This window comes from Vipera ursinii (assembly GCF_947247035.1).
Source record: "Vipera ursinii genome assembly, chromosome: 3".
Lineage (NCBI taxonomy): Eukaryota > Metazoa > Chordata > Lepidosauria > Squamata > Viperidae > Vipera > Vipera ursinii.
Genome location: NC_139516.1, coordinates 118,984,104 through 119,002,378, shown reverse-complemented (window position 1 = coordinate 119,002,378; position 18,275 = coordinate 118,984,104). Strand labels below are relative to the sequence as shown.

Sequence of the window (18,275 nt, the reverse complement as noted above, 5' to 3'; positions counted from 1 at the left end):
TGCACTCTAAACGTCATGTAAGTCACAACAATAGAAAAACACAGTCTGCTTAAAATAATACTACACAAACATTAGCTGTTGTCAATGAAGATAAAATGGAAACATTCACAGTGCAGGGTGGAAAAAGTATGTGAACCTTTGGACTTAATAACTGGTTGACCCTCCTTTGGCAGCAATAACCTCAACCAAATGTTTCCTGTAGTTGCAGATCAGACCTGCACAACGATCTGGAATAATTTTGGACCACTCCTCTGCACAAAACTGTTACAGTGTAGCAATATTCTTGGGATGTCTGGTGTGAATCGCTCTTTTAAGGTCATGCCACAGCATTTCAATCGGGTTGAGGTCAGGACTCTGACTGGGCCACTCCAGAAGGCGTATTCTGTTCTGTTGAAGCCATTGTTTTGTTGAATTACTTGTATGCTTTGGGTCATTTTCCTGTTGCATCACCCATCCTCTGCGGAGCTTCAGTTGGTGGACAGATGGTCGTACGTTTTCCTGCAAAATGTCCTGATAAACTCTGGAATTCATTTCCCCATCAATGACAACAATCCGTCCAGGCCCTGAGGCAGCAAAGCAGCCCCAAACCATGATGCTCCCTCCGCCATGTTTTACAGTGGGGATGAGGTTTTGATGTTGGTGTGCTGTGCCTTTTTTTCTCCACACATAGCATTGTGTGTTTTTCCCAAACAACTCAGTTTTGGTTTCATCTGTCCATGTTTGAAGTTTGCAAAAGAGCACCTGGATGTTCCACAGCACTACTGGCAAAATATACTGTGGATATACTGTTCAGCCAGGTTCTCTAGAGCTGCCAGTTGGGTCCTCCGTTGCTCCGCTGCCTCTGTTGTGCTGCCTTGCTGCTGCCTGCAGATCTCCTAGTCTGCCACTGTTGCCGCCCACCACCTCTGCACTGCCCACAACCACCTCTCCATCTGTTGCTCCCTGCTGCCACCACCTACTGTCTCTGTGCTGCCCCCAGCCGCCTCACCGTTCTGCTGTTCTGTGCTGCCGCTGGCCACCTCCTCACCACCGCTCGAGCTGCTGGTGCGCTAGTCTTCACTTCATTGGGCCTGGCTGGGTCGCTGGGCCTTTCAGGTAGGCCTCTTTTGGCCTGGAAGTCCTCCAACAGCCCCTTTATGATCCTTCTGGGCCGCTCTATTGGATGGGGGGGCGCTCCGGTTCCTCCTCAATGGGCCTCCAGTCTCCTGGGTAGGCCTCTCGGGTGCAGCTGGGCCCCTCTCAGCAGGCAAGTTCGCCGTAGGCCGCTGCTCTTGTTGGTGTCTTTCTCCTAACCTCTTGAATCTTTCCTCTTCTTTTCCCTTCTCCAGTCTTTCCCCCCCTCAATGACCTATCTTTCCTTCTCAACCTCTCCTCTTACCATTTTGTCTTAATTTAATAGCCACTTTTCTCCCCGCAATGTAACCATGCTTCCTCTGTGGCCGCCATCTTGATATTTCCTAATGAAAAGTGGTTTGCTTTTATTTAACAAAATAAAACTTCAGAAGAACTTGCAACCATAAACACTGAAAAATTGCACAATGAACAAACAAAAAGGAAAAAATGCATAGAGGTACACATGCATAACAATATAGATATTTTTATATGAGTGAACAACGGACACTTCAGAACAGTCTTTGAAATGGGATTCATTAGTTTATTTAATCCTGATCCTGAGGCCCCTTTGCTGACCCCCTCTCGCTTCCTAGAGCTGACTTTAGAAATTCCAGTCTGGATTGAGAGCTGGATTGGTGCTTTCAAGACAATGGCCACCACAGGTCATTCTTCTGCTTGTTGGCTTTCTCAATTGTGGAGACAGGCAAATGTTCCTTGCTAGCCCCCTTTGCGTGTAGGTCTCCCAGTATCTTTCTTTTAACTTTATGGATAGTTCCCTCTTAACTAGTTCCCATTCTTTTCCTTTGCTTTCATAGATATGTGCACCTATGGATACCTTCAGAGTCCATTCCGTGTTCCCTCCTTTGATGCTCATTTCTTTTCATTAGATTTTTCCCCCTCCCCCTTTTATTGCAACATCATTACTTTGATGCTGAAATGATTATATTAAAGGAAACAGATTGTTCCTTCATTGCTACATGTCACTGCAAGACCATGAAAACTTTGAAGCAAAGAAAAAAAAACCCCTGATGATTAAACTTCAGTGAAACAAAATGGCATTTACTGAAATCTTACAGCTTTATTCCACTACGTTGCAACCAAAACATTTTTTTTAAATAAAGAAAAGGGAAACTTTCCTTACTGTGCAAAACTCTATATTAATTACAGAGTGGGAAAACAAGGGAAACGTTAAACCCATTTGGGACACAAATTGTGGGCATTGGGAAATCTAGAGTGCGTGGGGAAAAAGGGAAGGAGGAATATTCATTGATTTAATCAGCCACTTTTACATCAACCACTTCTTTGTGCAGGGAAGAATAGCATGAGATGCAAACAATCGCACACCTCATTGCTAGGAATCGAAATAAAAGTACCTATCCATAAAAAAGGAAACTAATTAATGTAACATACAGTAGGTATAGAAAAAAGAAGTCTTTTTTTCCCAATGGAAACATTTCGAATTATAACCACAAGAGGTCGCTGTGTCCTAAGGAAACCCTCTAAGTGAAACTGAAAATGCAGAGCCCCTCCCTTAAAGGGACCGACAGTCCTGCCGGCCAGATCCACAAGGGAAACATCGAACAACACAGAAATCTCAACAAGCCAAGATCCAATCTAAGACAGAATTGCCAGCATGGCTGGGCTACGTGGGCTCCGCTCCTGACCCCTTGAAGGCAAGGTATTTAGAGAACAAGAGCAGAGCTTGCGGGTGCTGTGCCTGTGTCTGCGATGCTTACCTGGCCGAAGGGGCTGCTGCAGCTGCTTCTGCTCCAGACCGCCTGGAAAATGGGGAGCGGCCAGCTCCATTATTCTGTGCTGGAGGAATCCCAGCACGGCACCTTTGTGGGCCGCATCGCCCAGGATCTGGGGTTGGAGGTGAGCGAGCTGGTGCCTCGGATGTTCCGGATGCTGTCCAAAGGAGAGAAGGACTATTTTGAGGTAAATCTGCAGAATGGGATCTTGTTTGTAAATTCCCGGATAGACAGGGAGGAGCTGTGTGCCAAGACCACAGACTGTGTCCTTCATCTGGAGGTGATTGTGGAGAAACCTCTGAGGTTCTTCCATGTGGAGGTGGAAGTCAAAGACATGAATGACAATGCTCCTGTCTTTTCTGCCAGGGAACAGATCCTGAGCATAGCAGAACTGATAACCTCTGGCACCCAGTTCCTATTAGAAGGAGCATCTGATGCAGATATTGGTACCAATGCGCTGCTAACCTACAAGCTCAGCATGAATAACCATTTTGTTCTTGATTCAGGAAGTGATGAAGATGAGAGCAACTCTGTACTACTTGAACTGAAGATTCCACTTGACAGGGAGGAGAGTCCTGTGCATCATTTAGTACTGACAGCCACTGATGGGGGTGAACCAAAACTCACAGGAACTGTTCAGCTGGTCATTAATGTGCTGGATGGAAATGACAACCCTCCTGCATTTGATCAATCTGTTTATAGGGTGAAGTTGCTAGAAAATACAGGTAGTGGGTCATTAGTTATTATTCTGAATGCTACAGACTTAGATGAAGGGATTAATAGTGAAATTTCTTATTTTTTCAGTAATAAAGTACCTCAACATTTTAAAAATACATTTGATATTAATTCTGATACTGGGGAAATCATGGTGATTGGAAAATTGGATTATGAAGACACAAATTTCTATGAACTTCACATTGTTGCAGAAGATAAAGGCAGTCCTCCATTGTCCAAACAATGTAAACTTCTCATTGACATATTGGACATAAATGACAATATTCCAGAAGTATCTGTCAATTCTTTATTTGTGCCATTACCAGAAGATTCCACACCAGGGACTGTGGTAGCCATCATCAATGCTTTAGACAAGGATTCTGGTACCAATGGACAGGTAAGATGTTTTTTGTGGCCCACCGGAATACCCTTCAAACTCGAGTCCACATTCAAGAACTACTACTCTCTGATCGTTGGTGCAGTCCTAGATCGAGAGCAGGTGGCTGAGTACAGGATGGTTGTGACAGTGGAAGATCAGGGAGTTCCACCCCTGTCTTCTAGCATCAGCCTCTTAGTGCCTATCAGTGACATAAATGACAATGCTCCAACTTTCCCACAGCCCTTCTACACAGTCTTTGTGAAGGAGAACAATCCCCCTGGTGCTCACATCTTCACAGTATCTGCCTCGGACCCAGACGTAGCTGAGAATGCCCTGATCACCTATTGGATAGACGAGAAGCTGTGGCCATTGTCAAGCTACATCTCTGTACATTCGGAGAGTGGAAAGCTCTATGCTCTGCAGTCCTTGGACTACGAGGAGTTGAAACTGCTGGAGTTCCAGGTGAGAGCCAAGGATGCTGGAATGCCCTCTTTGTGTGGCAATGTGACTGTTCAGGTGTTTGTGCTAGATGAGAACGACAATGCACCTGCCGTGTCAGGATCATCAGAAGAGAACCTGATTCTTCTAGTGATCCCTGTGATGCCTGGGCATATTGTAGGCAAGATCCATGCCCTGGATGCGGATTCTGGCTACAATGCATGGCTCAGGTACGAACTGGTTGAAGAAAGCAGTGGTCCATGGTCTGTGGGCCAGTATAGCGGTGAGGTGAGTACCAAATATTCACTGGATGAGTCAGAAGGAAGCAGCAAAATCCAGAATGTGTTGATTGTGGTGAAGGATCATGGCAAGCCTCCACTTTCATCTACAGCTACTATGAGTGTGTCACTGGTGAAAAATGCCCAGGCCATCCTAACAGATATTCACCTCCCCAAGACAGGAAAGAGCTTCATGCCCCTGGTAGACTCGATCAACATCTATCTGATCATTGCCATCTGCTCTGTTTCCAGCCTCTTCTTGCTGGCCACTCTCATCTACGTGGCCCTGCGATGCCACTGCAAGGCAAAGGAATCCATGGTTTATGGCCCTGGCATGGCCACCCTGGTCTGTGCCAGTGAAGTGGGCAGCTGGTCCTATTCCAATCGCCACAGCCACATCCTGGCAGGGGTGAGCGCAGAGGCTGGTGCCAAGAGCGACCTGATGATTTTCAGTCCCAACATTCCTGTTTTTGCAAATAATGGGGAACTTGGGAATGGGACAGAATTGCTCCCACATTCAGCTAAAGAGGTGAGTTTTGCTCTTTTTTGGAGTCCTTGACATAAAGTCAACACCCTATATTTGTGCTTCTATTTTAGGGTTAATCTCAGTACAAACTATTGTTTCAACTGAAGTGTTAAATTTAAAATAATAGTCTTGGCAATGAACCTCTTTGTTAATCAATTGATTTAAAAGTCATTAATTCTAAGAAATTTTGGAATATATGTGGCTACTGAGGTACATGTTAAATTTGTAGTTTATTTAATAGTTTTCAAAGTTATTTCTCTAATAGAAAAATAAGTAAGCTTACTATCATTATTTTACTTAATAGGGCATCTCTCCATCAAAAGTGACTCTGGGTATTTATTATGTTTTGCAATCTTTTTTGTTTTTGTTCATGATTCTACTAAACAAGTGGAACATTTAAATAATTTTGCTTTTGTGAATAATTTTACTCTTTAATGAATAAAGTATGGATTCTCAGTCTGATGGGTTTTTTTGAATAATATTTCTGGCTGATGCATGTATTCCAAACTTTTAAAAGAACATTGTTTGTGAATATCTTAGGAACTGGAAGGAATCAATAAATTAATAAACAATATAATTTGAAAAGAAGGAAAGCAGAAAGATCCTTACGTTTGCTCTTAGACTTTCTAAAGTTTTTCATATGTTGTTGATACTCAAAGTTGTTGGATGCAATATTCTAAGTATGGTCTTACCAAGGCATTATAAAGCGGTAGTAACACTTCATGTGATCTTGATTTTATCCCTCTGTTAACGCAACTTAAGCCTGCATTGGCTTTTTTTGGCAGCTGCAGCAGCTCATATTTAAGTGGTTGTCCACTAGGACAGTAAGATCCCTCTCACAGTTACTGCTACTGAGGCAGGTACCACTTTTTATACCTATGCATTTGATTTTTCTTGCCTAAGTGGAAAACCTTATTTTTCTCACCATTGAATTTCATTTCGTTGGATAGGATCCAGTATTCAGGTCTGTCAAGATCCTTCTGCAGTGTCTGTCCAACTGGGAAAAAAAGCCATTGCTAGTAATTGACTTACCTTCTATGTTGATGAAGGGGAGATACAATAGTATTTCTTTACGCAGGACATTTCTTCAGCTATTCCAGTACTGCAAATAAAATCAGCAGTATATGTTTTTCTTCACTGCCCACTTCCATTGAGAGGGCTGGACCAAAATGAAAGTTCTAATTTGAAATCTTTAGGAATGTGGCAAAGTTCTGTTTGATTGTAATTGCTTCAATCACTCACCTGTGAGTGAAATCATTCTACCTCAGGTAACTAGATAAAGAGTGCCCCTGTGATTTTTAAACCAAAAGCCCAGAAGGAAAAGTAGCTTGCTCAGGAAAAGAAAATAATTAATAAAATCAAAATACATTGCTCCTAGATTTTGAATCTCCTACATCCTAAGCAAAATCATAAGCCTTGTGCTATTTCAGCATTATTTAGGAAGGAAGTTATTGACTCTATTAGACTGCAAAAGGGTTGAAAAGAAAGGGATTTTGATTTTGGAATTGGCTGTTGAGCCTGCATATATGTAATTTGGTATTTTGACTCTGTATACTGTATGTTGTGTATTGTATATAAATATAATTTAAATATGTGCATGATCTTAATTATTATTTTTTTATTGAAAAGTTTTAAGATACAATTTTCCTTTAAAAAACCCCCCTTCCCCCTCCCTCCTCCCCCCCTACCTCCCCCCCTCCCCCCTCCCCCCCCTACCTCCCCCCCTCCCCCCCTCCCCCCAACTTCCCAGAGCTAAATACAAGGTATATATATAAAAAAAAGCAAACATAAACAACCATATACTAACAACTATAAATTCTAAAATCCATCACTCTCTAGCTTATATAGGATAAAACAAACCTTAGCAATATTAAATATATATAAAAAACTAAAATAAAAAAAGAAACACTCTCTAGCTTATATAGGATAAAACAAACCTTAATAGTATTAAATATATATTAAAAACAAAACAAAAAAAGAAAAGAAAAGAAAAAAAACCCCAAGATAGAAAGAGAAAAAGAAAAAGAAAAAAAGGAAAAAAGAGTTATTCAAATACTACATAATACTTCTCAACCCTATACTTATCCTAAATAGACTCCATCCATTTTGTCCATTCCATGATATAACGTTCTTACAGATAATCTTTCAAATTAACCAAAATCTTCGCCACCTCAACCAAATCAGAAAACTTTAAAGTCAACTCTTCTATAATCGGCCGTTCCTCTTCCAGTGCCACATCTATAATTATTCCAAACAAAAAAAAAGATTGCGAACAAAACTTTAACCTCCATTTGAGAATCTTCTGTATATTCCACCAAACTTTAATCCAAAAAAAGCTCACCCTTTCCACAAAACCACCACATATAAAAATATATTGCGTCTACACCCAAACCTTTTCCCACCTCCCATACTTGACTATAAATACGTCGTAGAAATTCCATAGACTTCTGCAAATCCTGCTATTTTCTCTTCTTAGATCGTTTTGCAGCAGCACGCGTCACCCTCTGTTCTATAGAATCATCCGACGAGGTTATATCTTGATCTCCTCCAACACCGTTGTCTTCTATCTGACCATCTTCGGCCTCTTGATGCACTCCTTCTCCAGATCCCTTTTCAGCTTCCAGAAGTGTTAATGGCGTTGCATTTAAAACATTATTGTAGAAATCACGCACTTGCATCACAGTAACCAGACGGTACCTTTTACCTTCGTGCGTCACCATCAACCCAACTGGGATCTCCCATCTGAATCTTATATCTCGTTGCTTGAGCTCTTGCACAAGAAATGTAAAATCCTTCCTTCTCCTTAGAATCTTTGGAGGAATTTCTTTTAAGACCAAAACTTCTTGATTAGCAATCACAACTTTAGTATCATAAGCAGCTCGTATAACTTCATCTCTAATTTCCCTTTTTGCAAAATATACCACCACATCTCTAGGCAACTTTCTCTGTCCAGCAATCCATGAATTCACACGAAACACTTTATCCATGCCTCCTTTTATTTCAGATGCTGGCTGTTTCAATACTACTTCGAAAGCCTCAGAAACCAGCTGCTTTAGATCTTCCTTAATATTCTCCTTTAAGCCTCTAATTCTAATGGCAAACTGCATCTGGTAATATTGAGCAAGACTCAGTTCCTTTTCCATTTTATCTTCATTCTCCAATACTTTTGCTTCTAATATAGCATTCTTTTGAGTCAAATCTTCTAGCTTTTCCTCCAATTCTTCCACACAACGAGCCACTTTACACACTGAAGACAAGATGTCTACCTTCATCACTCTGAACTTCTGTTCCATCCTCTCCTCCATTCTCTCCTCCAATTTCTCCAATTTCTCCTCCATCTGTGCAAATCTATCATTAATTGATTCCAAAATTACCTGGGTGTGTTTTTCAAGAGCATCTTGTAAGTCCTTTGATGTCAATACATCAGGAGGATGCAGCGCCTGCAGTAATGATTGTTGCACCGGAGAAGTTCCAGCACTCCAAAGAGTTTTAGGGGGTGGTTTAGCCGCCATCTTTTACCAATTGTGACGCACTTTCACTTCAGATTTATAATCCAAAAAAAGTCCATCAAGCTGGAGAGTAAAATATAATAATCCTCTTCACCTTTTCCTCTTGTATCGCTCTGCCTGCTCCTTTAATCCATAGTCATTCCTTCAGGCAGGGGTGGTCGCAGACGCCTGGCTCTGCTCCAAGAAATCAGGAGCAGAGGCGCTGGCCAGCTGGGAGCAGCCCAGGCTACGGGGGAGTTCAATCCTTCAGCCGCCCAAGCCATAAGCTCAGGCGGCCCTGGAGAACTCTACCCCTACCTGGGAGCTCACCCCCTCCTCTTCTCCCGAGGAGGGGGCTTCAAATTCGCCCGAACAGCTGATCGGCGCTGTTTCGGGCGAAAATAACTCAGCTGAGCCGCGGGCAGCCCGGAGAGGCTGTCTTCGGTGCCGCGCCGCCACCGGAAGTCCCGCATGATCTTAATTATTGACATCTTGATAGGTTTCCCTTGATCAGCACTTTTTAGTATGGGGAATGGTGAAAATTTATTATTCAAGATTGGAAGGATAAATCTACATTTTACAACCCTAACAAGACAGCGTGGGTGAGTTTTGTTGGTTTCAGGTGTGGCTCAGTCTGAATAAAGACAGAGTCCAGGTATTTGCCTTTAATTCTTTTACATGATTATTCGGCTGAATAAAGACGGGCCCCTCTGAGGAAGAGGGAACACTGAATACACTTTGACACTCATATTTATGTTTGCTGCATTGTTTACTTCACCACCCAGAAGCACTGGCACACTTCACCCAGACAAGCTGACAGACTCTAGATAAAATAAAGTAGTACAGAAATAGCTATCCATTACCCTTGGTCTTCCAAGAACATCAAGTGTTATCAGACAAGACAGTCACTTGTCTGAAATGGTATATAGGTTCTCCTGCTCGAGTAGGGGCTGGACTAGAAGACTTCCAAGGTCCCTTCCAGCTCTATTCTATTCTATTCTAATCTCAGGGACATTAGGTGTTTTCCGAGGAATGTTCCATGACCTTGAAGGCCTGCTGAGGCAACTGGGTTAACTGCACATATGTTTCATCAAGATTGTCATTGGATTCGTCGGATTCCTGATCAACAGGTGGGTATTTGGACCTTCTGAAGAAAAGGTTTTTCATACTTTAGTTCTGAATGGGGTGGCACTACTCAAGACAGACTCAGTGCACAATCTGGGGGTCCTCCTAGACTAACAGCTCCTATAAGGTAAAGGTAAAGGTTCCCCTGCACATGTGTGCTAGTCGTTTCAAAGCCGAAGAGCCAGCGCTTGCCTGAGGACGTCTCCGTGGTCATGTGGCCGGCATGACTAGATGCCAAAGGTGCACGGAATGCTGTTACCTTCCCACTGTAGTGGTCCCTATTTTTCTACTTGCATTTTTTATGTGCTTTCGAACTGCTAGGTTGGCAGAAGCTGGGATGAGTAACAGGTGCTCACTCTGTTACGCGGCACTCGGGATTCAACCCGCCAAACTGCCAACCTTCTGATCAACAAGCTCAGCATCCTAACCCACTGAGCCACCACGTCCCTTTACTTGAAGACTAGGTGGCTGCTGTGGTTAGAGAGACTTTGCACACTTTTGGGGAGTATGCCAGCAGCGCATGTTCCTGGACCAGGAGGCCCTCTCACCATCACCCATATGCTTGTAATCTCCTACTTAGATTACTGTAATATGCTCTACCTGGAGCTATCCTTGAAGAGTATTTGGAAACTTCAGTTGTTGCAAAATGTGGCTGCACGGGTAATAAAAGCTATATGGCACATGAAACACCATTACTCTGTGAGCTGCACTGTTTGCCAGCGTGTTTCTGGGTGCGATTCGAGATACTGATTCTCACCTTTATAACTCTGCAAAGCTTGGGACCAGGTAATCTGAAGGACCATCTTTTCCCAAGAGTTTCTACCTGTTCGATCAGATCCAACAGACTCGGTGTGCTGCAGACCCTGTCAGGAACTAGAAGATGGCCTTTTTCTGCCTTATGGAATATCCTTTCCTCAGACATTAGAATGGTCCCAACCTTGTTAGCTTTTCACAATCCTCTAAAAACTTGGCTATGTACCCAGGCCTGGGGCTCAGAATGTGTGAAGGGTCCCATTACTTGGCTTTGCTATTAGTTGATTAATCATAATGGCTGCTGTCTACATTTACAGTATACTTAATTTACTTTGTGGATGTTTTTTTTTAAAAAAACAACAATTAAATTGGGGTCATTATTAGCCTTTCCTTGGAATTATGTTGTTTGTGTGATTCTTTTTCAGGATTTTTTCTTTTCAATTTTGAAATTCACTAATTTAATTAGTACTATTGTTTGGATGCATTTTTTATGTATCTGAAACATAGTATACCATGTCTTGCACTCTGAATGATAGGCAATAGATTCTTATATTCTTGTTTTCTTTCACATATAACAGTTTAACTGTTAACTATCATATCTTTGCTCTGTCTTCCCTTCTTAAGACTTCCCAGTTCCTTTAATTAGCTTGTAATCAATGATCATCCTTGTTTTTGTCTAAATCTCTTCAAGTTTATCTGAATCCTTCTTAAAGTGGGCGAAGAACTGAACACAAGACAAATGGGCTGATTGCAGATAAAATGGAATTTGGGGTAAGAGATTGATCACCTTCAGGAAAGTTTGCTGAACTAATAAGTGTTAGTGTCCACAATTTTATAAAAATGGTTTTCCCATGCCTTTTAGAATACATGGAGACAAACCTGAAGGATAGTAGAGTTCATTATTTGGTAGAAGATTGTATTATTCTTATAAGTAAAGCTTTAATAAACATAGTTTATGAATCAGAGAGACATAACTTATAGAAAAGATCCCAAAGATGTTTTTCTTTGAAAATATTTGACTTCTCATCCAAGAAGCTTCTTCAGCTCTGACTGGATGGTGGGAAATGGAAAGATTTATACTTCTGCAGACAGCTGCTCATTTGCATTCTTTTAGTGAGTGGTTAAAGCTACCTGGAGGGTTATCTGTGTCTCCAGGGTCACCTGAGTAGTGCAAATGGGTGTGGAGCCTTTTTGGAACTGTTGAAAGGACTGTGTTTTTATTTATTTATTTTTATTTTAATTCCATTTATATCCCGCCCTTCTCCGAAGACTCAGGGCGGCTTACAAGCTTAGCAGTAGCCTTCATTCTATGTATATGCCTGCTTATTAGGGCTTTCGCCCCCCCCCCAAGCGGCATTATTACAAAGTCAGCTTATTGCCCCCAACAATCTGGGTCCTCATTTTACCTACCTCGGAAGGATGGAAGGCTGAGTCAACCTTGAGCCTGGTGGGATGCGAACCTGCACTAATTGCAGGCAGCTGGTGTTACTTAAGGAGGCATTAGCCCACTGCTCCACCAAGGCTCTGTAGACCAGAGATAGATGATGTCGGATCCCTCCCCCTCTGTTGAGGGAGGGCTGTTCAATTTTGACATAGATGGCCTCTTTGACCCCTCTTTCAAACCAGTGGTCCTCTCTGTCCAAAATAAGGACAGACCCCTTTACACTGAAATTTACAGAAACCCCACTCACACAGATCAATATCTACGTTTTGATTCACACCACCCATTGGTGCACAAACTGGGAGTTATCAGAACCCTACACCACAGAGCTGAAGGGCTGCCTACCCGCAAAGAAGGAAAAGAAAAAGAAATAAAACACATCAAGAAAGCCCTCAGAACTTGTGGCTATCCCAAGTGGGCCTTCATCAAATCTCAAAAAAGATCTAGCAGGAGCTCCTCGATAAAAGACAAAGAAGAAAACAATAAATGAAGCAACGTTGGCATTCCATGTTGCAAGAATATCGGAAAAGCTCAAGAGGATCTTCAACCAACACAACATACGTGCACACTTCAAACCTAAAAATACACTAAGGCAGAAGCTTGTTCACCCCAAGGATAAAACACCCAGGCACAAAGTGAGCAACGTGGTATATGCAGCACAATGCAGTGAGCCATGCGCAGATCTGTACATCAGGGAAATGAAACAACAACTTCATAAATGTATGGCACAACATAGGAGAATAAACCCAGCAGGACAAGATTCAGCAGTCCATCTGCATTTAAAAGACAAAGGCTACTCTTTTGAAGACAACAAATCCACATTTTGGACAGAGAGGACTGCTGGTTTGAAAGAGGGGTCAAAGAGGCCATTTATGTCAAAATTGAACAGCCTTCCTTCAACAGAGGGGGAGGGATCCAACATTATCTATCTCCAGTCTACAAAACAGTCCTTTAATTTAACGCTTCCAAGAAGACTGCATACCCATTTGCACTACTCAGTGACCCTGGAGACACAAATAAGCCTCCAGGTAGCTTTAACAATTCAACTCGCTAAAAGGATGCAAATGAGCAGCTGTCTGCAGGAGTATAAATCTTTCCATTCGCCACCATCCAGTCATAGCTGAAGAAGCTTGTCTGATGAGAAGCAAAACATCTTCAAAGAAAGTCCAGTTGCCTCGTGAAAAAAACATCTTTGTGATCACTATGACCTGGATGAGTGAGAATCTCCACAGACTTATAGAAAAAGATCTTGGAAATAAATTCGATAAACTAATGCAAAGATACCATCAGGTGCAAGGAACCAGAAATGATACGATTATTATTGCTTGCCTATAGACAGGAGACTTGTTAGAATAAAGCAGTACAAAACTACTAGATAAATACTCCAAAGTTTTAGGGAGGATCTCCCTTCAGCACTCAAAAGGGATTCAAGGCTACTCAGCTGTTTACTCCTCCCCTCACTTCAGCATCATATTCCATCATGGATACGTTTTACAGCATTCATACATAGGACCATCTTGACTCTGCTTATATACTTCTAGTAAAGAAGCATTTACACCTCCAGCTGTGCCTCCATTGCTGAACAACTCTTACAATTGAGATTATTTTTTCCTAATGCCCAGTTGAAATCTGCCTCCTTTTTCATTGATTATGTGCTATCAAATTGCTGTTGACTCTTAGTGACCACACATAGATTTTTTTCCTGTATTACAATCTGTCCCTAACTAGGTCTTTCAGGTTTCCAGTGGTGTACTCACAGAATCCATCTACCTTGCTGTTGGTCATCCTCTTCTTCTCTTTCATAGAATCATAGGGTGGAATGGACCTTGGAGGTCTTCTAGTTCAACCCGCTGCCCAAGGCAGGAGACCATATTGCGTTTCAGATAAATGGAAGACTGAGCCAGTCAATTTCTGTCTTGATATCAAAAATATATTTCAGGAATAAAGTCAGTTAAGATATCACATGAGCTTGTGAATTTATCCTGCTTGTCATTTGCCTAAAAGATTTAAGAGCTACATATCCAGCAAAGACAGGTAATTCGAAAAATAATTCTGGACATAGCCCTCGAAGGAAAAAGGATCACAGGGACTGAATAAAGAATGGAGATCTGCTTCTCATTTTAAAATGCGGTCACAAGAGGTCGCTGTTTCCTAAGGAAACCCTCTAAGTGAAACTGAAAATGCAGAGCCCCTCCCTTAAAGGGACCGACGTTCCTGCCGGCTAGATCCGCAAGGGAAAGATCGAACAACACAGAAATCTCAACAAGCCAAGATCCAACGTATGAAAGCATTGCCAGTATGGCTGGGCTACGTGGGCTCCGCTCCTGACCCCTTGAAGGCAAGGTATTTAGAGAAAAAGAGAACGAGCTTGCGAGTGCTGTGCCTGTGTCTGCGATGCTTACCTGGCCGAAGGGGCTGCTGCAGCTGCTTCTGCTCCAGACCGCCTGGAAAATGGGGAGCGGCCAGCTCCATTATTCTGTGCTGGAGGAATCCCAGCACGGCACCTTTGTGGGCCGCATCGCCCAGGATCTGGGGTTGGAGGTGAGCGAGCTGGTGCCTCGGATGTTCCGGATGCTGTCCAAAGGAGAGAAGGAGTATTTTGAGGTAAACCTGCAGAATGGGATCTTGTTTGTAAATTCCCGGATAGACAGGGAGGAGCTGTGTGCCAAGACCGCAGACTGTGTCCTTCATCTGGAGGTGATTGTGGAGAAACCTCTGAGGTTCTTCCATGTGGAGGTGAAAGTCAAAGACATGAATGACAATGCTCCTGTCTTCTCTGCCAGGGAACAGATCCTGAGCATATCAGAATTCATAACGTCTGGAATACGATTCTCTTTAGAGAGAGCCTCTGATGCAGACATTGGTACTAATGCTCTGTTAACCTACAAGCTCAGCCCAAACAACCATTTTATTCTTGATTCAGGAAATAATGAAGATGAGAGTAAATCTGTAGTACTTGTGTTAAAGGTTCCACTCGACAGGGAGGAGAGGCCTGTGCATCATTTATTACTGACAGCCACTGATGGGGGTGAACCAAAACTCACAGGAACTGTTCAGCTGGTCATTAATGTGCTGGATGTAAATGACAACCCTCCTGTATTTAATCAATCTGTTTATAGGGTGAAGTTGCTAGAAAATATAGCTAGTGGGTCGTTAGTCATTACTCTGAATGCAACAGACATAGATGAGGGGATTAATAGGGAAATCACTTATTTTTTTAGTAATAGCCTACCTCTAGATGTCACAAAGTTATTTACTATGAATTCTGATACAGGTGAAATCAGAGTGAATGGAAAATTGGACTATGAAGATATTAATTGCTATGAACTTCAAATTTTTGCAGAAGATAAAGGCAGTTCTCCGTTATCAGGACATTGTGATGTTTTTGTTGATGTATTGGACATAAACGACAATATTCCAGAATTATCTGTGAATTCTCTCTCTGTGCCACTGCCAGAGGACTCCCCTCCAGGGACTGTGGTAGCCATCCTAAGCGCTTCTGACAGGGATTCTGACAACAATGGACAAATCTACTGTTTCCTCTTGCCCACCAGAGTACCCTTCAAACTTGAGTCCACATTCAAGAACTACTACTCCCTGATTGTTGGTGCAGTCCTAGATCGAGAGCAGGTGGCTGAGTACAGGATGGTTGTGACAGTGGAAGATCAGGGCGTTCCACCCCTGTCTTCTAGCATCAGCCTCTTAGTGCCTATCGGTGACATAAATGATAATGCTCCAGCCTTCACACAGCCCTCCTACACAGTCTTTGTGAAGGAGAACAATCCCCCTGGTGCTCACATCTTCACAGTATCTGCCTCGGACCCAGACATAGCTGAGAATGCCCTGATCACCTATTGGATAGACGAGAAGCTGTGGCCATTGTCAAGCTACATCTCTGTAAATTCGGAGAGTGGAAAGCTCTATGCTCTGCAGTCCTTGGACTATGAGGAGTTGAAACTGCTGGAGTTCCAGGTGAGAGCCAAGGATGCTGGAATGCCCTCCTTGTGTGGCAATGCGACTCTTCAGATCTTTGTGCTGGACGAGAACGACAATGCACCTGCCGTGTCAGGATCATCAGAAGAGAACCTGATTCTTCTAGTGGTCCCCGTGATGCCTGGGCATATTGTAGGCAAGATCCATGCCTTGGATGCGGATTCTGGCTACAATGCGTGGCTCAGGTACGAACTGGTTGAAGAAAACAGCGGTCCATGGTCTGTGGGGCAGTACAGCGGTGAGGTGAGTACCAAATATTCACTGGATGAGTCAGAAGGAAGCAACAAAATCCAGAATGTGTTGATTGTGGTGAAGGACCATGGAAAACCTCAGCTCTCAGCCACAGCCACCCTGAGTGTGTCACTGGTGACAAGTGGTCAGACAATCAGAACTGATATTAATCTTCGAAGATCAGGGGAGAGCTTCATGCCCCTGGTGGACTCGATCAACGTCTATTTGATCATTGCCATCTGCTCTGTTTCCAGCCTCTTCTTGCTGGCCACTCTCATCTACGTGGCCCTGCGATGCCACTGCAAGGCAAAGGAATCCATGGTTTATGGCCCTGGCATGGCCACTCTGGTCTGTGCCAGTGAAGTGGGCAGCTGGTCCTATTCCAATCGCCACAGTCACATCCTGGCAGGGGTGAGCGCAGAGGCTGGTGCCAAGAGTGACCTTATGATTTTCAGTCCCAACATTCCCGTTGTCTCAAATAATGGGGAAGTTAGGAATGGGACAGAATTACTTCCAGATTCAGCTAAAGAGGTGAGTTTCTAGTTTTGTTTGATATTCATTCAAAATCATATTTCTGTTATATCACTCTATCTATCTATCTATCTATCTATCTATCTATCTATCTATCTATGTCTATCAGGTGTCTATCTCTATCATTTTACATTTACAATAATGCTCACTAGTACCTGGTTTGCTAATCTGGATATTTATTTGCAAATCTATAATATTTTTGTAAGGAAATATTTTTGAATTATAGTGGTATTCAAAGATATGCTTCAAAGTCATATTTTATTTGACTGCATGATATAGTAGTAAATTTTATTTTTCTATTTGTGTTATATTAATTCTAGCCGGATTCTAGCAATGTTTCTCAAACTTGGTAACTTTCAGATATGTGGACTTCAACTCCCAGAATTCTCAGCAACAGGAATTATTGGAGATGAAGCCCCTACCCTTTTAAGCTGCCAAGGCTGGGAACTGAAATACTAATCTAGCTCATCAAGCAGTCAACCAATACATTCTAGAAATCGACACGGAGTTTTGCAGGACAATTTTTATCAGGCTAGCCTTTTTTTTTCATTAAATAACTTCCTGAGTAAATTGGTGGGAATAGGTGATGTCCCATAAGGTTTTCTTGGGAACAATATAGATGCGGTCTGCCATAGCCTTTGGCTATATTTTGTTATCCTCCCAATTTAGCCCATAACCCAGATGTCTCTGGTTGCTCTCCAATCCAAACACTCAAGATATCCAGATGTAACAATTGGAGAACCCATAGGCTCCCAATAGAAAATGGGTGAAAACTTGGGAGATGCAGTTCCAAGGCTAACTCCTGATGAGTGAAGAAAATAAAAAATGTTCTCAAAAATGTGGATTGAATCATTTCTTAAATAGCTGAATCCTTATATACAGTGAATTGAGCAGCGTATAGCAGGAGGCTTAAGATCTTGGCCTTCAACAGTTAATTGCTACAGACATGTAAGTATTGCCTTTATGGGTTGCAAATTTAATTAATTTGTTGTGCCTTTTGTCAGAGGTTCATTTATTTGATGGCTAGAGAAGGCCAATGTTTGAAAGTAAACACCAGCATTTGCTCAATAGATCCCATCAATGCTATTATTTCTGACTTTGTGCACTGGACTTTCAGTTTGGATACTTAGTGCGGGGCATTCTGAGAGATGAGGAGGTTGACATTCTCCAAAGCACCTGAGTATAGGACAAGAAGCAATAGATGGAAGGTCGTCAGAGGGTAATTCAACCTGGAACTAAGGAGCGCTTTCTGGACTGTGACAACAATTAAACAACGGAACAGTTTGCCCCCCAGAGTTGTGGGCGCTCTATCATTTGAGGTATGCAAGAAAAGATCAAATGGCCATTTGTCCAGGATGCAATAACATCTCCTGCCTTCGGCAGTGGGTTGACCTAAAAGACCTCCAAGGTCTCTTCCAGCCATATGAGTCTATATTTTTCTATGTTTACTACAATCACAAGTACAACAGTTGTTAGAAATCTTTGTGAGGTGGGAAGATATACATTGATTAAAA

General features: G+C 42.5%; 2 protein-coding genes across 2 annotated transcripts; both read left to right on the top strand.

Annotated features, from left to right (window-relative positions):
• Positions 1–2,841: 2,841 nt before the first annotated feature.
• LOC310638921 (protocadherin alpha-5-like) lies at positions 2,842–15,415 on the top strand (the record flags this gene model as incomplete). The annotated part of the gene is made up of 3 exons (XM_083360283.1): positions 2,842–5,202; positions 9,187–9,289; positions 15,281–15,415. The coding sequence occupies 2 exons, from the start codon at positions 2,842–2,844 to the stop codon at positions 9,253–9,255; spliced, it is 2,430 nt and encodes an 809-aa protein (XP_083216409.1). The 3' UTR covers positions 9,256–9,289; positions 15,281–15,415.
• Positions 14,052–17,571, top strand: LOC310638920 (protocadherin alpha-5-like). The gene is made up of 2 exons (XM_083360282.1): positions 14,052–16,761; positions 17,122–17,571. Exons 1-2 carry the CDS (start codon positions 14,401–14,403, stop codon positions 17,218–17,220), a joined length of 2,460 nt encoding a protein of 819 aa, XP_083216408.1. The 5' UTR covers positions 14,052–14,400; the 3' UTR covers positions 17,221–17,571.
• The last annotated feature ends 704 nt before the right edge of the window (positions 17,572–18,275 follow it).